Here is a 23,833-nt window from a genome sequence, read left to right on the forward strand (position 1 = left end):
GTGATAATACTCCCCCTAGGGGGTAACTCCACACCCTGTACCGTAGTACCAAATGTCATTCACTCCACTAGGAGTGTACCTTGTACCCACCACCGTGTACCCCCACACCGTGTCCACAGTCTAACCCCTTTGTCCCGTGGTCAGCGCTGCCACTATGTGAGAATATATATATATATATAGGTGATTTGTTGGTGCACTTATGAAGGTACCTGCTGAGTGCTCCTGCACTCGGGCCTGCAAGCAACTTCGAAAAGTATCCGCCGCTTGGTGATCCCGTCTGTGATCCGGCCCTTCCTTGCACGAGGGTCCGCCAGGGGCGATCCCACCCTGGAGATAGTCTTTGTCTCTTTGGGCGCAGGCTTGAGCCCAAGCCTCTTCTCGGGGAGCGCAGCGTCCGATGTGTCCCTAACTAACACTGATACTAAGGTGGCAAGGTCCCTAACCTAGGGCCTGTCCCTGTAGCACCACAAGCTGTGAGGGGCTCAGGACCTAGCTAGGGCCTATGGGGCTGTTGGCCTAATGCAGTGGGTCACAGACCCCTGCACTCACCTCCTTCCCCTAGCTCTTCCTGGTCCAGACTAACGTGGGCTCCTTCAGCGCGCAAAATGTATCTATTCCCTGCAAGCAGGGAGCTCCTGTAGCCCTATTGGCTCCCTGACATCACGTGGGGTCCCGTAAGGCTCATGGGACTCGTAGTCCCATCCAAGAGCCTTCCCTGGTAGGCAAGGGTTCGCGCGCTGGTGCTTGCGCATGCGCAACTGGTCCGGTCGCCCGAGCTCTCACTGCGCATGCGCGAACTCTCACAAGATGGCGGCGCCCTGCACAGGTGCCGCCGGAGCGCCGAAGCGCTCCCTGCATGGCCCCCACCCTCCAGAAGTGCCGGCGGGTCTGTCGAGTGACCCCCGGCAGCAGAGGTAACGAGGGGGTGGTCGCGGGGCAGAGGGGACCTGGTTACAGGTACATAGCACAATACAGTTTTATTAAATAAGTAAACGAATGTGTAAATACACTCACAAACGGCGGTGTTCAACGGGCAGTTTGAAAAAAATGCCACGTTCGTCATATCCCCTAGATATAAATCTCATCCTCAAGGAACTTTTTTTAGACAGAGGACTTGAGGATGAAATTTATATCTAGGGGATATGCCGAACGTGACATTCAACAAGCCTTTGATAAAGCACACCACACCAATAGATCTGATCTGTTACAGACTGCCCCAAAAAATCTGTGTACAAAAAGCACGGTGGTGATCACAATACAGACACCGCTCCACTGTTAATTACTACTTATAGCAAGCAGTCGAACCAGATCCGGCCAATTGTAGAAAAACACTGGGGAGTATTCAAATTAGATAAAGATTTAAAAAGCTGCACCATTGACAGTCCCAGATTTGTGTTTCGCAAAGCCAGAACCCTTGGCTATCATCTATCCCCTAGTTTATTTAAATCTGAAATCCCAACTAAATGGACTTCAGCTTTGAAGGGCTTTCACAAATGTGACAACTGCACGTGTGCACATATGCTACACCAACAAAATACGTGTACGTGAAATGTCACTTTACCAAAGCTACATACAAAATAAAAACACTTATGACATGTGTAGCCCTGGTTCCTAGCGAACACAGGCCACTACCATATGCTGTATAACCTGTAGGCTCACAGGGCCTGAGCCTCTGCCACGGAGAGCCTCGGGTACGCACAATACTTATAACTTGGTGCAGCGCCTCCACCTGCGACAGCTTCCGTCCGAGGGGAAGTGGTTCTTCGCAGGAACTTATGTGCATTAACACACACAGTCTTGGTTTGGGGTGGGAAGGGAGCGATCAGATCAGGAACATATCATGTGAATAAAGAAAACAAAAAAACAATAATTGTGCAGTATATTAGTGCAATAAGGGCTAGATGAGAATCTTGGCTCTTTGGGATTTCCTACTTACAGCAAAGTAGAAATAATATTGCAGTGATCTGACTCAGTCAGAAAGTATGGAGATAGGTTGCTTTTCTCTTGATGTAAAAAGGCCCAGATAGATTCTCTTGCAGAGGGACTATTTCGGCAGAGTTGATGCTCAAATCCCAATATGATACATGCAATAAAGAGACAAAACAGCCCAATAGTCTAGGTTGCAAAACAGATAGTTTATCTCATGTAGAGAAATAGGAGATGTACTCACAATAAGTACAAATGGATTGTACATATAAAGGTTTCTTTCGGCGATAGTGTGCCAAATAGTAATTCACACACTCCTTCTGTATCTCCAGCCTCGCCGCCGGCGGTGGCGTCTGACGTCACTTCCTGCTCACGGGTGACCGCATCCGGTGGTACTGGATAGCGACGCGCTGGGAGAGGGACTGTGTAAAACTCAAGCGTCCGGCGTCTTCTTCTCTAAGCAGCTGCAGCAAATAGGTGGCTCTACGCGTTTCGCTGTCGAACATACAGCTCCTGTATGTTGGAAATCTTTGCATATTTCCAGGAAAGGTTGAGAAGTATCTTTTCAGGTTACATTTCGTGGTTTATTTTTGTCTAATTTGTTCAATATTTTCTTTATTATCAATACACATGGTAATTGTGGCGCCTATTCAAATCACTTGAAAATACTCCATTAACACACACACACACACAGCAATATATCTTAACCAATTAACTTTACTTGCAGCAACCATAAGCTTTATATCAACAGGTGTCCCTCCCTAGAGGAGACACTACTCTCAGCGTCCTGCCGAACGCTCACTCTCCCCGTCCCTTCACCGGGTGATCCCACCCCGTGTCCAGTAACCTCTTGGAATTAGTCCCCCCACCCTCAAGTGAGACAGTGAATGTATATGTATGTGACTGCGCAGCCACCGTGTCCTGAGTGAAAGATGGTACCGTTGGTGCACTTGAAGTTTACCTGCCGGGCACTCCAGTACCCGGTTCTGCAACAATCTTCACAAAGGATCAGCGTGGGCGTGGATGACGTCACCCGTAGGTGTCCGGGGCGATCCCACCCAGACGCACTGCAACTTGGTAGCGGGGCCTGAGCCCAGACCTCCCGCTGACTTAGAACTGTCCCGGTAGTAATCACGCAACAGTAAGGGAATCCAGAACCTGTCTATGGCCGGTCCCTAACTCAGCTTCACACTAACTGGGCCTGGGGTATGCGGCCTAGGTAGGGAGCTCGCTGCCTCCCTACACCGGAGCTCCTTCTCCTTCCTCCTACAGCCAGCTCTGCTCAAAACGTGCGCGCAACCACTTCCTTTTCCTCCCTTCCTCATACCTGATTGGTCCTCGCACGTCACGGGGACCCGCGGGGCTGCTGGGACCCGTAGTTCCCTAACTCCCTCCTATCCGAGCTCTCCTCCTTCGCGGGCTTTGCTCACCTTGTCTGCGCATGCGCAACCTCCTGCCAGGCCAGTTCTGCGCCGGCGCCAACCTTAACATGGCGGCTCCCTCTACGCGGAACCTCAGTTATCGGAGCGTTCCCTAGGTGCAGCATATCCCACCACACAACAATTGGTGGAAAAATGGGTCCCGGCTACACATGCAACACCAATGATGTGGTGTATAAGTTAAAATGTGCGCGTGGAAGCAGATATGTTGGTAGAACCATCAAACCATTAAAAAACAGAATTACGGAACATTTCGGATCAATAAAAAATAGAGATAATAGATACCCAGTGTCCAAACATTTTTCAGCATGTGCCTCCAGCTCCCTAAACACTTTTTCTTTCTGTGCACTTGAACGTATTCCTTTATCCATTAGGGGAGGTAGCAGATACATTTTATTAAATCAAAGAGAAATGTAGTGGAACTACACCCTTAGAACACTCACTCAGACACCCACTACAGCAGGAGGAGAATCCCTCCGGCTAAATTTATAAGTAGTAGATGTGGCCATGGCATTTGGCGATGTCTCAATTTTATGACTAAATTCGGGAAGCATTTGTGGTTATGGCAGATAGCGCCGGGACCAGCACACCCGACTAAACTATGCGCTCCGCGTTTTCAAAAGACAAAAAATTTATCTTTTCAAGCGCAGTTGCGTGACGTCAGCGTCACTTGAGCGGTTCAGCCAATGAGGGCGAACCAGCTTTGTGACGCGTCCGCCACGCCTCCCCAATCTCCTGCAGCCAAGTTGAGACATCGCTCTGACAAGAGGCGCCTGCGATACGATGAGCGTACGTGCGCCAGCACGGACTATAATCTTGGCCTAAGGTGTAAAAGACCCTGCAACATTGATCACAAAATAGTATCAATACCAGCAGAGAGCTCAGTAGTCGCAATAATTATGTCCTCTCACAACCACATACTATTAATGTTGATACATTACATATGGAGATATTCTGACTGCTGTACTTTAACTAGATCTACAGACATTTTAAATATTTGGTTGCAACGTATAAGCTTCATTTAAACGTTATTCTGGGGTATTAACCCTTTCATTCATTCCATTGTTTTTTTTGCGGATTGCATTTACCACCCTTTATTTTATTCATTGAGCAGAGCTCCCAATAAAGTTGTCTTTTAGTATTAATCACATTACTTTACATCCTTCCACCACCTCAGGGGATTTGACTGATCTCATCAGTGGGGAATTCTTTCCCTTTGAGTTCGTATTCACTCTCTATGATTTGCCTTTTTATTTTTGTATTGAAACAAATTCTATAATAAAAAGGTATTTAAAAGAAAATACTCTGCAGTCAGAAGGGTCTGCAGCTCATTGCTTGGCTATGGTAAATGTATACAGTAAAGCACATAGGTCAATTAAAAAAAAAAAAACTACATCTATGATCAACATTACCAGTTAAAATATCTTGTAGACGTGTATTATAATCCAGGCTGGAGCCACGGCAATTTCCAATCTTGCGTGTTCCACAAACCTCAATATTTTTAGCAGATTCCCCCCAAAAGTGTCATGTCACCTGAGGCTGCTGCAGACATCCCTGAAAGGGATCCATGTGGGACATCCTATTATCATGTGATTTTAGTGATGATGAAAAACTTTGCATTTAAATTGCACAAAAGTATGAATTTACAATTACATTTAGAAACACTTGTCATTGTAACAGCGTAATTGCGAATGCAACATTTACTAGTAATTATTTAATTTCAAGCTAACCAGTTGTATAGGAACTTTAGCTATTAATAAACTGGTAGGTTAACTCAGCTAATATATCATATACCTGTACATAGGGAATCCTTGCCTTGCGTTAGTGTATGTGTCTCTAGCAATGAGTACACAGGTGGCTTCCCTTCTACCTGTGGGAGAGGCTGAGCCCTAGTCCCTCCCCTGTCCCAGTTCCTCATGTGACAGAGGGGAGGCCACGTCTGTGCGTGGGAGGGGGACATTGAGGGAAAGGAAGGACCTGAGCAAAAATGAGAGGAGAGTTACTGAATAATACAGCTGTCCTGCTAACCCATCGGACCTAAGAGTTCCCAGGGCAGAGGAGACCGAGTCCTGCAGTTGAGCCCCTTTTCATACGCCCAGCCGGGGTAAGGGCACCATGCACTTTGCAGCACTTCTGTTGTTTCCTTTCACTTTACCGACACTTCCTCTCTGCTTTCACTGATTCCCCCTGTATGTTGCAACGTTTAACTCCTTCAGTGTCAGTGATCTTGGGCGAATAGGTTTTTATCGTGCATTGGTATTGTGATTGGCATAAAAGGTAGGAAGCAGGCAGCCCTGAATCGGTTAGGGGGGGCACAGGGAATGGCTGCTGTGATCACTAGCAGGAAGGGACTGGCCAGATCTAGTCTGTGTGTCTGTAGATAATGTGCCTGAAACCTTGAATGAGCCGCAAACCAATCCTCATAGGGAGAGGATATTGCCTGAGTACACATTGCTCAGTAATGCAGGGGCTGTGGCTAGTTGATCCCTATTCATGCAGTAAAACTGCTTACACAAGCATAATGTGGATTACTTGTTGAGGTGTGCTCTGTCCTGCCATCCAACCACTGAGCAGCACGGTGGCACAGGCCGTTTTGGGTTGCCATACTATTTGCCCAGCAGATCATTTTGGCAGTGAGCCTGTGACTGAAATGCTGTCTAGGCTGCTGTGTACCGTACAAGTGGTTTCCTCGCACAGAAGAATAGCGAGTTAATGCGTCTCCACGTACCAATGTTTAAAAGTCATTTTTATATTTGCGTCAATGGCTTTTTCATGAATAAAAACAAAGGATACAGCTAGTTGAGTCAGAGGCATGTTTGCATGTTGTACATACATATATAAACAGAGGCAGGTATTATACTAAGCGCAGCTGCACGCACGGCAATGAAAAATACGTGTCTTCCTACGACAGTGTATCTGCTGCCGACGCGCACGGCAGACAGCATTGGCGCGGCAGCTTGGTGGAAATACAAAGAAACTTGTATTTTCGAGCAGCTGCCGTGCCACGTGACACTGTGAGCCAATAACAGAGAGGCCTACCCTTCTGACGTCATGAATACGCCTCCTAGCCGCGCCCATCACCGTTTTGCCTAAAACGCACGTGCACACGCAACGTCGCGCACCAGTGCTTAGTATAAGGCTGCGGCCCCGCTGGTGCTGACCGCACTCATGCTTGAGAGCAGTGACTTCACCATGAGCGCCTGGTGTCCTGGCTATTTTGCAAGCGTGTGTGTGTGGGGGGGGGGGGGGGTTTGCGGGCAAGTTGAGCGCGCTTCAAAGTTAGTTTTTTTAGTCTGCTCAAGCGCCAAGCTTGGGTGAGCGTGCGCGCTCCGCTTGAGCGGGGACGGGACCTTTTGAATTGCCGAAACTAAACTCGGCAAGCGCCGCTCGCATAGCGCTAGCGTGGCTGCAGCCGTCCAGAGTTGCTGCTTGCTGGCGGAGGCGCGCTGAGGGAAAGCGGGTGCTTTCCCTGGCCTTAGACAGCGCGCCGTCCGGGGCGTGTCGGCGGGTGGGCCAGTGACGTCACGGAGCTGGTTCGCCCTCATTGGGCGAACCGCTCACGTGACCGGCCCTGCGCTCCGGCAAGCGCTTGATTTTAAAATTTACCTAAGACCTACGCTTCCGCGCGCTTGCGGCTGTAGGGGCTCACAGGTTCGTACAAGCGCGCCTCAGCACGGCTCAGCGTGTAAGCGCTGACCATGCCCGAGGCTTACGCTCATGAAGCTGAGTGCACCATTGCAAAAGGCATCAATCAGTATTATAGATGCCTGTAAAATAGCTTTCAGTCACAAATAGATATTTTTTCAATTAAAGTGACATTGTCTCTTTCATAAAAATATGTTGCTTAATGCCAGCTGAAGGAGTGTCTCAGCGAGTAAAGACAGTGACGCTGAAAACAATGACACTACGTTTGAAGCAGGGTTGTGACTTTGGGTGAGTCACTTTATCTCCCTGTGAGATCTATAGGGCAGGGACTTGTGCCTGCAAACATTCTATGTACATCGCTGCATACACTGTCTATACAAGAAAAAAAGGGTGTGTGTGCCGAGCATGCTCATTGTAAGGCTGAGTTTATAGTAATGGTGACGCGACCGCGTGACGTCCCGACGCGGCTGTTGCACTAGGTGCAGGAGAGCGACAGGTGGCGTGGCGGAGGCGTGTCCCATGACGTCAAGTCAGCGGTTCCCCATTATTGGCTGAACCACACACGTGACGTTTCCGTCGCTGGCGAAATACAAAATTCTTTGACTACAGCGATTTTGGTCACTGCGTAGCGCCGTCGCAGTCCCGCCCACTATGGACACCCGCGACGGACTTCAAGTACGCCGTAGCCAGTACTATAAGCACAGCCTAAGGGTGTAACTTCTTTTTGTTTTGGCACTGAAATTGTATTTAGATTTTTATTCCTCTAATATCACTGTTCCTTTTGTTTGTATGTTTACATACACACAAACTACAGCTGCTTGAGCAAAAGTGTGTGTGTGTGTGTCCAGGCCTCCATGCACATGTGCTGGCATGGCTGGCTGTCTCTGCGCATGTGCTGGCGGCACCCATTTCTGAGCATGCGCTGTTGGCGCCAGCCGCATCTGTGCATGCGCTGGCGGTGTTGGTCTGTGCGATTCAACGGCCGCTTCTGCCATGCGCAGCCAGCAGCAGCAAAATGGGTCACTTCCGTTTCACATTTGTGTCCATGAAGGTGTTTTGTCCTATTGCAACGGCCGCTTCTGTGCATAAGCGGCCAGCACCAGCCAATTACGTCACTTCCGTTTCACTTTTTCGTCTGCATGAAGGAGTTTTGTCCCATCAAAACTTACTTGGTGCCACTAAAGAAGTTTCACTTAAAAAACATTGTTATTCTAGCCCTTGGACCCCCACCCTACGTGAGATTAGGTCTGCGACTCCATATTAGTGGTCGTAGGTACCTGTGAGGTAATAAGAGGGCTGAGCACTCCGCGGTGGTGTTGGAAGAACAGGACAGGGTTTACATGGTACCTTATTCGTGGTTGCAGCGCCTCCAATCAGCATGGGTCCTTTGGATGGAAGGATGGTCCATACTAACACTTTTCTTAGTCCCTTAGACTGTGAATCTCACTGGTGATGGTACAAGGGTGTTTATTGTAGGTTCTGATCTTACAGCATTGCATAGCTTTCCCTCTGCCATGGTGCTCCACCTGAGGCCTTCTAGTGAGACCCAGGGTAGCTGGTACTCATTCAACAGTGGGAGGAAAGAGACACACCTACTTTTAGGAAAGTATCAGTATTTATACCCTGAGATGATGCTTGTAACCCGCCCCATAACAGTGCAGGTCTGGATACTGACAGGCCATCCCATCCAGCATGTGACCCAACCAGTATCCACCCCTAAGGCTGACACTTTCTGGCTGTTGCTAGGGCCGCCATTGGATACATCAAATGTATCTAAGGCTGCAAAAGCACACAGGCCTTTCAGAAGGAATTAGCCCATCCACTGCCTGTACCTAACATGACTTGTACTGGTAGGGCCCAGGAAAATAGGTAGCGGTCAGGAGGCTATGCTACATTATTATATTTATTGAACTACGTTAGTGCATCCCTTGACTTATTAAGCATTCAGCATCCAGACAGCAAATCATTAAGTACTTGTTGTCACGCTGTGCTCAGCACAAACTAGATGGGACCGCGAGGCCGAGGTGGGGATTAGATATAACCAAACCCGCAGCCGCGAGGGCGCGTCTTGATTGCAGATTGGTCAGGGTAGCCGGGTCGGGGTTGGAGAGGTACGGATCGTTCAAGGTACTTAGCCAAGGTCGGGGTTGGAGAGGTCCGGATCGTAGTGGGTAAGACGAGGTCAGGGAGCCAGAGGTGCGGAGTCCAAGAGTAAAGCCGGGTCGGTACACAGGAGGTCACTGAAAGCAGAGCAGGGCAAGGCAGCACGAGATAGAGAGGAAGGCAAGAGCCTCAGGACTGAATATATGTGTACCAATTTCTCTTATTTACCCACTATGGAGTTCTCTGTTTATACGTGAAATATTTTGCATGGTCTAGTTCAGGGGAGCGCAAACTTTTTTCCCTGCGCCCCCCCCCAGCCGGCTGTTCCCCTCTCTTCGACCCCCCCCCCCCCCGCTACACCCCTCTCTTACCTCGGCTCCGGTGTCATGACGTCACATTGCTAGGGCAACGTGACAACACATGACCTTGCGGTGTCATTTAACGCCGCGTTGCCATGGCGTGGCGTCTAAGAAGCTTCAGGTGCCAAGGTAAGTGAGGTTTACAGAGGCCTTCGCTGCTTCCCCAGCACTTAATTTAAGAGCCTTCGGGAAGTGTGCAGGGCCTCTGTAAGCCCCGTTCCCCCCAGCAGGCGTGCTCCCCAGTTTGCGCACTGCTGGTCTAGTTTCTTGAGCACCCAGATACTCCTTTTTTTTTTAATTGTACTGTTTGAGATCTGAATAGTGGAGTATTTAATAATAGCTGGATACCATGTATCGGGTACTTAGTTCTGAGTAAATTTTCTCTATCAGACCACTACATATAGCAGGTCAGAAGGCCAGCAGACCCAAGTGTTCCCATTATAATTATATTATTTGTAGATCGTCGTTCTATGTTTGTTTCAACAATTTAATTAGATTACTATTAAAATGTAAGTTAGGGGTTATTGAGTGCTTATTTATCTGGGATCTTTTTCCTTTTTTGTTGTTATGATAATTTCTTACCTAAGCTTAGCGAGGGTTCCCTTCCCCCATTCCCCCAGACTGTATATCTATTACTACAGATGGCTGATAGTTACAATACTTTTGAAGTATGTGTTACACGAGCGTATAAATGTTTTTATTAACAGAGCTACGTGTCAGTATGGTGATCCTACGTGAGAATCACATTTGAGAATCACAGTAGGCACCATAGTAATAGGCCATAGATAAAAACCCAGCACATAGTTACATAGTAGATGAGGTTGAAAAAAGACGTAGGTCCATCAAGTTCAACCTATGCTAAATTTAGACAACAGATACTTTATCCTATATCTATACTTACTTATTGATCCAGAGGAAGGCAAACAAAAAAAACAGTGTCATATCATCCAATGATATCTCATAAGGGGAAAAATAAATTCCTTCCTGACTCCAAGAATTGGCAATCGGATTAAACCCTGGATGAACATCCTTACCATGTATACTTATTTGGTATATCCCTGTATACCTTTCCCATCTAAAAAGATGTCCAACCTTTTTTTGAACAAATCTATTGTATCTGCCATCACAGTCTCCATGGGTAATGAATTCCACATTTTAACTGCCCTTACTGTAAAGAACCATTTCGTTTGTTGCTGGTGAAATCTCCTTCCCTCCAACCTTAAGGGATGGCCCCGAGTCCTTTGTACTGCCCGTGGGATGAATAGTTCTTTTGAAAGCTCCTTGTATTGTCCCCAAATATATTTGTATATAGTTATCATATCCCCTCTTTGACGCCTCTTTTCTAATGTAAATAAATCTAATTTGGCTAGCCTCTCCTCATAAGTTAGATTGTCCATCCCCTTTATTAATTTGGTGGCTCTTCTCTGCACTCATAATGTCTTTTCTTAGGATTGGTGCCCAAAATTGTACTCCATATTCAAGGTGTGGTCTTACTAATGCTTTGAAAAGGGGCATAATTATGTTTACTTCCCTTCCATCCATTGCCCGTTTGATGCAAGATAAGATCTTGTTTGCCTTTGCAGCTACTGCATGACATTGGGCACTATTGCTAAGCCTGCTGTCTACAAGCACTCCTAAATCCTTCTCCATCAAGGATTCCCCCAATATATCTCCATTTAATTTGTAAGTCGCCTTTTTATTCTTGCATCCCAAATGCATAACCTTACATTTATCTGTATTAAACCTTATCTGCCCTTTACATTCCTAAGTTTCCAGTCTCTCCAAGTCCTTCTGAAGAGAAATTACATCCTGCTCTGATTCTATTACCTTACACAATTTAGTATCATCAGCAAAGATGGAGACTTTGCTCTCGATCCCAACCTCAAGGTCATTAATAAACAAGTTAAAAAGCAGGGGTCCCAGTACCGATCCCTGAGGTACTCCACTCACGACTTTAGCCCAACCTGAAAAAGTTACATTTATGACAACCCTCTGTTGTCTGTCCTTTAACCAGTTTTTAATCCAGGTGCATATATTATTACTGAGTCCAATTTTCTTTATTTTGTACACCAACCTCTTGTGTGAAACCGTATCAAAAGCCTTTGCAAAATCTAAGTAGACCACATCAACTGCATTACCCTTGTCTAAATTCCTACTTACCTCCTCAAAGAAACAAATAAGGTTAGTTTGGCAAGATCTATCCTTCATAAATCCATGCTGACTATTACTAATAATTTTGTTTTCCATTAGGTATTCCTGAATATTATCCCGTATTAAACCTTCAAGTAGTTTCCCTACTATTGAAGTCAGGCTTACAGGTCTGTAATTTCCCGGTTGTGATCTAGCTCCCTTTTTAAATATAGGCACCACATCTGCTTTATGCCAATCTTGTGGTACTGAGCCTGTGGAAATGGAGTGCTTGAATATTAAATGTAATGGTTTGGCTATTACTGAGCCTAACTCCTTGAGAACTCTTGGATGTATGCCACCGGGGCCAGGTGCCTTATTTACTTTCATTTTTTCAAGTCCCTTATGAACTTCTTCCTCAGTTAACCAATTGTTCATTAATATGGAGGTTGTGGCTTCCTCCTGCGGCACTTCTATTGAACTTGATTCTTCCCTGGTAAACACAGTGGCAAATAATTTGTTTAATACCGCAGCTTTTTCCTTATCTCCAATAATCTGCCTACCCATCTCACACTGAAAGGGTCCTATATTTTCTTTTCTCATTTTTTTGTTATTAAGGTACTTTAAAGAACATTTTAGGGTTGACCTTACTTTCTATTGCAATCCTTTTTTCATTATCCATTTTTGCTAATTTGATTGCCCTTTTGCAATTTTTGTTACATTCCTTATAATTCTGATACGATGTCTCTGTCCCTTCTGACTTAAAGAATCTAAACGCCTTCCTCTTCTTGTCCATTTCCTCCCCTACCTGTTTATTTAGCCACATTGGTTTTGACTTATTTCTTTTATATTTATTACCCAAGGGTATACACTGATAAGTGTGCTTTTCTAACAATGTTTTAAAGACTGCCCATTTATCTTCTACATTTTTCCCTGCAAAAACATCATCCCACTGTATTACTACTAGATTAGACCTCAGTTTATTAAAATCTGCCTTTCTAAAGTTTAAGGTCTTTGTTGAACCCAAGAAATCTATTTTTTTGTTAATTTATTTCAAATGAGACCATGTTATGATCACTGTTACCCAAATGTTCCAGGACTTGAATATTTGTTATTACTTCTACATTGTTTGATATGACCAAATCCAGTATTGCCACTGTCCTGGTTGGTTCCTCAATAATTTGGTTCATATAATTGTCTTTAAGCACCCCCAAAAACCTGTTTCCTTTTTGTTGTAATGCTAATCTCATTGCCCCAGTCTATGTCTGGATAATTAAAATCCCCATTTATACAAACATGACCCAGTTTTGATGCCTTTTCCATTTGCAAAAGTATTTTAGCTTCCTCAATCTCACAGATATTTGGTGGTTTATAGCATATTCCCACAAACATTTTCTTTATACTTTTACCTCCACTGCTAATTTCTATCCACAAAGTATCTACATTTTCATCATTCCCTTCATAAACATCATCCCTTATAATAGGTTTTAGATCCGGTTTAACATATAAACATACTCCACCTCCCCTTCTATTTGTTTGATCCTTCTGAAAAAGGGAATAACCCTCTAAATTAACTGTCCAGTCATGAGTTTCATCCCACCATGTTTCAGTAATGCCTATGATATCATACTGCTCCCTTGCAGCTATTAATTCAAGCTCCCCCATTTTATCTGTCAGGCTTCTTGCATTAGCAAGCATGCATTTAAGTTTTTTTTCAGCCTGTACTATTACTCTGTAGGCTCCTTCCTTTCTGCGCCCACTTGGTTTAGCCTTTAGAAGTTTTCTAGTATTATCTGTATTTACTATGGGTGTCTCACTGCTTGTCAAACTCGCACTTGCCCCCATTCTACCTCCATACCACATTGTATCCTCCTCTTTTCCATTTAGTTTATTATGTGTTTCATTCCCCTCCCCCCTCCATCCTTGTTTAAAATCTCCTCCAACTTTTTTAGCATTCTCCCCGCTACCACAGAAGATCCCTCTTCATTGAGGCGCAATCCGTCCCTAGAATATAGATGGCACCTCTCAGAAAAGGAGTCCCAGTGCTCTAAAAACCCAAACCCCTCCTTCCTACACCACTTTCTTAGTCATGCATTAACCTCCCTGATCTCTGACTGTCTCCCTGCGGTAGCGCATGGCACTGGTAGTATTTCAGAAAATACAACCTTGGAGGTCCTTGCCGTAAGCTTTTGGCCTAGATCCCTGAAATCATTTTTTAGGACCCTCTATCTTTCTCTAACTTTGTCATTGGTGCCAACGTGTACCAAGACTGCCGGGATGATGTAAGAGGGAAATGTATGAGATTTGCCAAAAAATATCCATATTTCTATCCTCTAAAGAGGGACTGGGATCTGCAGAAGGAACTACAGCAATAGCATGTATGTTCTGCATATTCTGTGATGTTGGTGTACTTTTTGTATTATGGGTTTTTGGGCTTAACCTTTACAATGCCCTTCTTCTAAAATCAGAAAAGGCGACGAGTCGGCATTCTCATGGCCTGTATGACTTTGCTATCACATCGGTTTCACTCCAATCTATGGCAGATTGCGAGACTCACCTGCGATGGGAACTGAAAAGGAGGACTTTCTGCTCCTGACGGCTGGTACTGCTTCAGAGCCATTAAAGCACTGCAGTACCATCCACATAGTTACATAGTTACATAGTTACATAGTAGATAAGGTTGAAAAAAGACGTACGTCCATCAAGTTCAACCTATGCTAAATTTAGACAACAGATACTTTATTCTATATCTATACTTACTTATTGATCCAGAGGAAGGCAAACAAAAAACCCCATTAAGGGGAAAAATAAATTCCTTCCTGACTCCAAGAATTGGCAATCGGATTAAACCCTGGATCAACATCCTTCCCATGTATACTTATTTGGTATGTCCCTGTATAACTTTCCCATCTAAAAAGATGTCCAACCTTTTTTTGAACAAATCTATTGTATCTGCCCTTACAGTCTCCATGGGTAATGAATTCCACATTTTAACTGCCCTTACTGTAAAGAACCCTTTCCTTTGTTGCTGGTGAAATTTCCTTTCCTCCAACCTTAAGGGATGGCCCCGAGTCCTTTGTACTGCCCGTGGGATGAATAGTTCTTTTGAAAGCTCCTTGTATTGTCCCTGAATATATTTGTATATAGTTATCATATCCCCTCTTAGACGCCTCTTTTCTAATGTAAATAAATCTAATTTAGCTAGCCTCTCCTCATAAGTTAGAATGTCCACCCCCTTTATTAATTTGGTGGCTCTTCTCTGCACTCTCTCTAGTTCCATAATGTCTTTTCTTAGGATTGGTGCCCAAAATTGTACTCCATATTCTTACTAATGCTTTGAAAAGGGGCATAATTATGTTTACTTCCTTTCCATCCATTGCCCGTTTGATGCAAGATAAGATCTTGTTTGCCTTTGCAGCTACTGCATGACATTGGGCACTATTGCTAAGCCTGCTGTCTACAAGCACTCCTAAATCCTTCTCCATCAAGGATTCCCCCAATATATCTCCATTTAATTTGTAAGTCGCCTTTTTATTCTTGCATCCCAAATGCATAACCTTACATTTATCTGTATTAAACCTCATTTGCCATTTACCTGCCCACGTTTCCAGTCTCTCCAAGTCCTTCTGAAGAGAAATTACATCCTGCTCTGATTCTATTACCTTACATGAACCTGATGCCTGAATTTCTGTCACACCCGCTTCCTGCTGATGGGCTGGCACCAAGGAATCAAATTGGCAAAAAACTATATGTAATATGATATTTGGTTCTAAACTTGCAGAAAGATTTTTTTTTTTTTATTAACCACTTCAATGCCAGCGAGGCCAGCAATGCATTAATAAAGTGGTTATTTTGAACACAAATTAATGCAATTTTCTCTGATTTTTAGTTTTACAGAAGGGCGCATTTGTGGCACAATGAGTGATACGTTGGCCGCAGAGCATGAGAGCCAGTCCGAAGAGGAGGAAGATTTTATGGCAGGCGGAGACTTGGGAGAAGGCTTTGGGAGAAAGCCAGGCGGTTTGTACGAGGGATCTGGAAGTTCGATAGCGCAGAATCTTAAATTGAGAAAGAGTTCTGATGCGAGGGGCGCGTATCACTATCATCCTGTCAAGAAGGGGGAAGACTGTGTTGCAGCAAGTAACCATGTGAGAAAATACAGCAACTCTGATGACACAAGTACCCCTAAACATGGAACAGAAGGGTATGCTAGGGGCAGACAGAACAGCACCGGTGAGATTTATTATTTGATTTCTACATATTTGTTATGAAACTGCATGCATAGTTGTAAAAAGGTGAGGCTGACACAGAGGTGTATTCAAAGAGTAGAAATCTTTATTATGAGCGCAACATCAATATGAGTAAAATAGCCAGCGCTGTCAATTGTGTGCAGGACAAAGCAATCAAGAGTACTCTTTTCTGATCAAGACACAGGAATCTTATTCGGGGCTTATACTTATACCTTAGAAACGCTGTCACACTAATCATTACTACTTGCATTCTCTTTGCGCACGCTCCAAATACCTCCCCTCTTCCATAACTGTATTTCCTTTGTGTTGTGTTATCTGCTGCTGGGCCCAGCTGTGTGGGGTACATGGTTTAAGTCTCGCTGTCCTGTGTCAGGAATTCCAGGGTTGGCTTTTTCATATTGCATTGTCTCTGAGACATGAACTCATTACTTGCTGGACACCACTGGCCAAGTCTTAAACAACCTTTCTTCTTATGAACAAACACAGTCTCTCTTCTTACCCAGAATCCTCTGAGTTTAAAGTCCAGGGGTGTTTCAGGTCCAACATTTCCCCCATTTTGGCCCAAATCCAAATGACTCTTCTCGGGAGGCATGTGAAGCGAGCACAACACACACACATTTACACACCTAAATATACTGAACATGAACTTAATACGTGGCTTATATAGTATATAGTATGCTACTGTGTGCTTGCATTTGGTGCTGCACTCTGCGAAGCTTGCGATAGATATTTCCAGGGGCATAGCTATAGTCTGGGCAACCCGGGCAAATCGCTCTCTTCAGACAGGTGGGGTAGATGGGGAGGGGGAGACATGATGATGATGATGAGGGAGAAAAAAATTGCAGTCAGTATTAATACACGTAAGTGCATATCTCACCAATATATTTTTTCTGCATTACATGAACGTACTTCACTATATATTTTTTCTTTGTCTTTTTCTTCTCTTTTTTCATCTTTGGAGGTGCGCTGAACTACTTTAGATTTAGTCAGTATTAATATTAATGGGGCCCTGAATTTATTTGCCCGGCCTGCGCATGTCTAGCTACACCACTGCATATATTTTTTTTTTCAAATACTTTTATTAGGCAATTATACTGTAGACATACATAGTAAATTATGTACAACCTAATACAAAAACGTTTTTAAGATAAGGGGGAAAGAATAGAGTAAGTAGTCGCCATAAGGGGGAATCCTCCAGATAAGAGAAGGCTAGAAAAAGAGGGGGGGCATGAGGGGGAGGGGAGGAAGAGGGGTGACCTGATCCCCTACCTGGGCGCCGAGTGTCTAAGTCTATCGATTTGGGTTTGAGGTCAGGGTGTCTCTGCCTTCTTTGTCATATTATTCAATTTTCATGCCGGATGCGTGAGCGTGCGGGCTCGTCTATAAAATTAGCCATGGTTCCCAAATTTTATAGAAGGCTGTTGTGTTTTGTCTAAGAAAAGCAGTCAGCTTTTCCATGAGCATCACCTCATTGATCCTCTTTTTTATCATTCCCTTGGAGGGGGCAGATACCTTCCTCCAGGAGGCCGCTACCTCACATCTAGCCGCTGTAAGAATGAAGGAGTTTAATTTCCTCAGAGGTCGGTCAATTTCCTCCATTGGCCTGGCCAGTAAGTAGGTCAGTGGATCAATAGGTATTTCGAGGTCCGTAACCTCTTTTTTTAGAATTTGAACAGCGGCCCAATATTTCTTAATTTCTGGACATGTCCACCAAATGTGAGCCGTGTCCCCTTTTTACCACTGCATATTTTTTTAATAAAAAGCACATCAAGATTTGAGCAAGAAAGAAAAAGATAACAATGATGATCAAAACAATAACAGGGTGAAGTATGACACTCGTTACATGGTTCATTGTTTGGGCTACATCTGAAAATTGCTTCCCACCAAGATACTTGTGCATCCTCATTCAATTGATGAATAACCTGGGTAATTTTCTGTAAGTCATATTTAATAACTGTAGCGGTTTTGGCACCTTGGTATTTTAATTCCTGCAGGATATGTTCTGTATTTTCAAAATGATGTAACCAGTCCCTAAATTCTATTCTGATTCCCAGTCTAACACCTGATCTCTGCAAGCTTACTGCTCCTGAATAGTTAAACTGAGCAGTGATGTTTTGAATTATTGGAATAGAAAAATTAAATTATTTTGCTTGAATAGCAAATAGTGAGATCTTATTACACCAAGAGCCTTCACTCAGGAGGATGGTTCCATTATCCTTTGTGTGTGTGTGTATAACTTACATTATGTTTTTCCCCAAAGATGAAAACACACTCTATCCTGTCCAAGGTAATAACAGGGTCAGTAACATGTTCTTTACCTTCCATAATGCAGCTTGTATGGTTTACCCAACATTAATCATCAACAACCTTGTATTGTGATGGTCGACATAATATAGTATGCATATTTGTGTCTGAAGTACTGAGTGACAAGTCCACCAATTTCCAATTCCCAGTGTCAGAATCATGCTCTACATGTGTATGGAGCAGTCTGGGATGGAGAGTCAATCCTTTCATACCTACCCCTATGACTACATATTCATATATAGCCCTTACCGCCCCTTCCCATGGTACAAGGGAATGTACTTCACAGATGGTCATGTCACATAGTCCCAATACATTTGTCCACCAGGACACATGCTCTACTGCAAACTGTACATTTTCTTTACTGGCAAAAGCCATTCAAGGGGCCATTTACCTACCCAAAACTCTTGCAGGCTGATTTTTAGATTGGTTAGCAGTTCACTCTGTGCTTGTGTATATACACGTGCCCATGAAACCTCTTCTCCCAATTTGTAGACCCTATCCACTAACAGTTTAACATTTTCACAATTTCTGGGAGTACACTCCCTGACACCTTAACTTGTTGTTGCTGAAGATTACTCATGTCCTGGGCAAGATCTTTAGCACCCTCCAAATCCCTTTGTGTGTGTTTTGCTAATTTGGTCATCTTGTTCCTCAAAACCTCACTGTCTAAGGTGTTAAGAACTCTGAGCCCAGTTCCTATCCCTCCTGTGATATCACCTATAATACTGCGCTTCTGTCTATGTGCCAGGTGAGCTTGTTGAAACCATTTAGTGATAGATCTATCCAATACCGTAACATTTTGGCTGCAATTAGGATATAATTTAGAAATATTCCATTGCTGGAAATGTATCTTCCAGGTAATCCATTTGTATTGTACATTGACTCCTATCTTTTGCACCAGTTTAACCTGAATCCGTTTTCCTTCCTGTCCATGTACATGTCAGTTAATTTGGACAGGGCAGGGGACTGATACTGCTATTGTGAACTGTAAGGGTTAGACTTGGGATTGAGAACTTAGCCCTGAACCAGATCAATGGGATCAACCGTGTCCAGAGACAGACCATTAGGCTTAATTAGTTTAGCCGATTCCCTCAGAAGTGGGATGTACAGGGATTCCCCTTTAACCTGCCCATCCTGTTTCTGAGTCTCCTGTCTCTTTTTCATGTTCTCTTTGTTCTTGTGATCTCGCCTTGGTTGTTTGCAGTCACTTCTAAAATGACCTATCCTGTCACAATTGTAACACTTGATATTTGCTTTGTTAAAGCGGCCCCCTTCATTACGGGCTACTGCTGAAACCTTTTTAGATTTGCCAGGTGGGGTTTCCAGTTCAGTAATTTATCCAGTCCTGTAAGACTGTAAGGAATTGTTCAGAGCTGCTACTGGACTTAAGAGTAACACGTGTGCTCCGCTCCAAAAAATGACATGTGAGCAACAGCTGGGGATAGAAAGTATGTCCAGGACATACTTGAAAACGAGAGGTAACTCTCAATGTATTACTTCCTGGTAAAACATTTTTATAAATAAATAAATAATAGAAAACCAGGATCATTCATAGTAAGATTGCTCTGGCTGTGAACAACTAGGTGGTAGAGATCATAATACTGGATTATAAATTATATTCATTTTCATGGATTCTAAAGTAGTTTATATCAACTATCCTTCCTCCTCCCAAGATTCTTTTCATCTTTTCCAATCTTTCACATTGTCTGCCCCAACCTGAATTTTAATTCGGGTCAGATAAGACTGGACTTTTTAACTGGGAAGACAAATTGGGTGGGAGCCAAGCTTTTAACAGTGTACAGGCATCCTTTGCACTCAAATCATATTGTTCAACAATAGATTCAAAATACTGCATGAGCTATGAAACTGGCAAAGCAGAGTCAAAAATGCCCAATAACAGCTTCAGCTGTGTGATGTCTCTAAGTGACATAAATCTATTCTCCACTTTTCTATGACTCCGATATTTGGTAGCATCAGAGTCCACTGTCAGACCCACTCCACCCACTGTCCCAATTTTCTCGATGACCTGAGTGAGGTTGTCCAGTCCAAATATATATATATAGTTATATTACACACACAATTTACCAGATTGTGGTCCAGTAAGGAGAGACAGCACACACAAGATATACTTCAAAGTGATGTATTGAACACTCAAAAAAAACAACGTTTCGGTTCCTGCAAACGGAACCTTCCTCATGGTTGTACACGGATGCGTGGTTCACTATACACGGCGATCCAGCTGATCTAAGCAGGTTGCACGCTGAGGTCTCGTCATGTTGCAGACACCACACACACCAATGAACCACGAGTATGCTGCATTAGGGGCGGAGATACACAGACCCATGAGGTTAGTTGGGATTTCCCATTATTGATGAGCGTATCAGCCGTGTTGCTTGAAGTGACATGACTACAACAAGTACTATGATTGGCACATTTCGATCCAGCTGTTGCTGTTGATTTTCACGGGTGTTTGAGTTGTTTTTATTGGTTCATTGGGTGCTTTAGGTGCACTGGTGGGGGTATAAGTTCCAGTGACTTTCATTCTTACACTGTACAACCCTGAGGAAGCTTCCGTTTGCAGGAACCGAAACGTTGTTTTTTTGAGTGTTCAATACATCACTTTGAAGTATATCCCATGTGTGCTGTCTCTCCTTACTGGACTACTATCTGGTAAATTGCCTTTATTATTCTCTATGGGACTAGCATCTGGAGTTCTTAATATATATGCGTGTGTGCCAGCTGCTGTGACAAGTTGTGTGTATGTCAAAAGGAGTGCTACTGAGCGTGACAAATGTATACAACAAAAGACAGGGGAGCTCAATGCTACATCCAATTGACAAAACATATATGGTAATAATTATAAAGTGTAAATGGTAATAAGTATAAAGTCCTGTTCATAAATTTGGTTATACCTTGACGTGGTATGCAGGCTCATGATACTTTGGCCAAAGGGTTTAACTAAATAACCAAGAAAATATTAGTATTGAAGTATTTAAACTTTATACTTATTACCATATATGTTTTGTCAATTGGATGTAGCATTGGGCTCCTCTGGCTTTTGTTGTATACATTTGCCACGCTCAGTAGCACTCCTTTGACATAAATATATAGATATTATGTGTTGGGGTTTGAGCTTACTGGGAATGTGTGTGTTAATTCAATTTCTAACTTCTCCACTGGAGGTAGGTGGCCCCTCCTCCCAGAGCCCACCCCACCTTTTTTATCTTGGGAGGTTTCTACATTTTGCTGTATGGACAGGACCCACTATGATTGTATGAGGGGAAACAGAGGTAAAAGGGAAAGTTCACAGTGTAGTGTTAGAACCTGCAAATTTGGTTATACCATGACGTTGGTATGCAGGTTTATGACACTTGGCTAAAGAGTTTAACTAAATAACTAAGAAAAATATTATTATTGAAGTATTTACACTTTATACAGCTCAACCCCCTTATAACGCTGTGCTTGGTGTCCAAAGAATCACATCGCGCTATAAGCGGATCGTGTTAGAATTAATGTACAATTGTATGCATTGTACAATAAAGTATTTAAGACCCCAATAATCGTGTTGTAAAGTATTATTAAATACGAAAATTGGGAGCCACGCTTGCATCACGATATATGCGCATTCGCGTTGTAACGGATCACGTTATAACAGGGTTCAGCTGTACTTATTACCATATATGTTTTGTCAATTGGATGTAGCATTGGGCTCCCCTGTCTTTTGTTGTCCTTAAACAATGCCTTAATGTCACACTCCATTATTCACAATTAGAGTTAGAATTCTGTGTTTGTTCAATATGATTTGCGTTCCTTCTCTGTGAGGGCGTTTAGTTTTATTTGTTCTTCAGCAAGCTCCTTTTTGAGTGCTAGGTGCTCTTCAGCCAAATTCTGATTCTCCTCTTCAGCTACGCGTTTACTTTCTCTGTGCACCTTTAATTCTGATCTTTCTTTCTCGAGTTCTTTTTGAGGGCTAGTTGCTGTTCAGCCCACTTTAGACTCACCACTTTGGCTGTGGAACGCATCATAGAAAACACTGAGAGAATGTTTCCTATTTTCACCTCATCATCCTTTTTATTTTCATTACATGCTTTGCATTGCTCTTGCAAGAATAACAACTGATCAACCACAGGGGATGCAGAATCCACTGTGAATTGACAGGCACTGCACTTTTGAACATGCTTCTCAAAAAGTTCCATGTTGTATTTGATTCCTGGGAATGATCAATTCCCAAAAACTAACCCCACGTAGGACCAGTCACACACCCAAATCCTACGTCGCTATTACTCTATTGACTACTCACCACAAGGTTTTATACGCCTGTTCACTGGGGTGTCCGGCTCCCAAGGTGACCACTTGGCTCCGTCTGCTGTGAAACCATCCGCTCCGTGTGCAATCTACGATCCCTTGATGCAGGGGCTCCTTCTGTCCCTACTCACAATGTCTAACTCCTTCACGCCATGGGTCCCTCGGGTGTTCCTGGAAGTTGCCTTTCCAAGATCGCGTCGGGTCACCAATGTAAAAAGGTGAGGCTGACACAGAGGTGTGTTCAAAGAGTAGAAATCGTTTATTAGGAGTGCAGTAAAATAGCCAGCGCTGTCCTTTGCATGCAGGACAAAGCAATCAAGAGTACTCTTCTCTGATCAAGACACAGGAATTTTATTGAGGGCTTATGTAATTTAGAAAAACTGTTGCACTAATCATTCTTACTACAGTACTTGCATTCTCTCTGCGCATGCTCCAAATACCTTCCCTCTTCCATAACTGTGTTTCTTTTGTTTCATGTTATCTGTTGCTGGGCCTAGCTGTGTGTAGGGTTGCCAGGTATCTGGTATTGAACTGGACTGTCTTATATTTGGATACTCTATCCAGTAAAAAATGAGAGGTACTGTAATACTGGACATGTATGTGTCTGGTATTTTCCTCCCTGGACATAGTGACCTGACGCACCTTTCACCATTGAGTCCAGTATTTTTGGAGAAGCCACCTGGCAACCCTAGCTGTGTGGGGTACATGGTTTAAGTCACCCTGTCCTGTTCTGTGTCACGAATTCCAAGGTTGGCTTTTTCATATTGCATTGTCTCTTTGAGACATTAACTCATTACTTGCTGGATCCCACTGGCCAAGTCTTAAACAGTCTTTCTTCTTATGAACAAAGTCAGTCTTTCATCTTACCCAGAATCCTCTGAGTGTAAAGACCAGGGGTGTTTCAGGCCCAACAATAGTCGTTTTCATATATATTTTTTATTTTTATTATTTTAACCTAGATTACTAGGTACGTGAATATTTTACGCATTTTTTTAAAAATGTTAAAATCGTATTAGTCCTATTTTTGTCATAATTCAAGAAAATTATTTAATGTTAAACTGTGTTCTAAAATAATAAAATAAAAAAAACTTATATACTGTACGATAGAAAGCTGTTACTTTGGTTATAAGATATAAACCTTAACATAGTGTTTTTATGCACATAGGATAAGTGGGCTGGAGTTACGCAAAGTAGCAGTAATTTTTTTTTAGTGAGTCACAATACATTTTTTAAAGGATTTTGCCATTTTTAAAAGGTTATAAATCACTACAGGATTAAATACATAGAAACAGCCTTTACATTCTTCACGTGTAAACAGTGATGCATGTAAAAAAAAAATAATATATATATATATATATATATTATATAATATAAT

At 43.4% G+C, this 23,833-nt stretch overlaps 1 protein-coding gene across 3 annotated transcripts in view; it reads left to right on the top strand.

Annotated features, from left to right (window-relative positions):
- Nucleotides 1-5,273: 5,273 nt before the first annotated feature.
- The window catches only part of CCDC125 (coiled-coil domain containing 125), a 39,508-nt gene continuing 20,948 nt past the window's right edge, over nucleotides 5,274-23,833 (top strand). For all 3 annotated transcript variants that reach the window (XR_012800005.1, XR_012800006.1, XM_075592223.1), the window contains exons 1-2: nucleotides 5,274-5,469; nucleotides 15,489-15,832. Coding sequence is in view for 1 of the 3 variants with exons in the window: in XM_075592223.1 (XP_075448338.1) it covers nucleotides 15,517-15,832 (316 nt within the window). In the remaining 2 variants the exon portion in view is untranslated. The remainder of the gene's footprint in view (nucleotides 5,470-15,488; nucleotides 15,833-23,833) is intronic.

Source organism: Ascaphus truei, chromosome 1 (assembly GCF_040206685.1).
Source record: "Ascaphus truei isolate aAscTru1 chromosome 1, aAscTru1.hap1, whole genome shotgun sequence".
NCBI classification, from domain to species: Eukaryota; Metazoa; Chordata; class Amphibia; order Anura; family Ascaphidae; genus Ascaphus; species Ascaphus truei.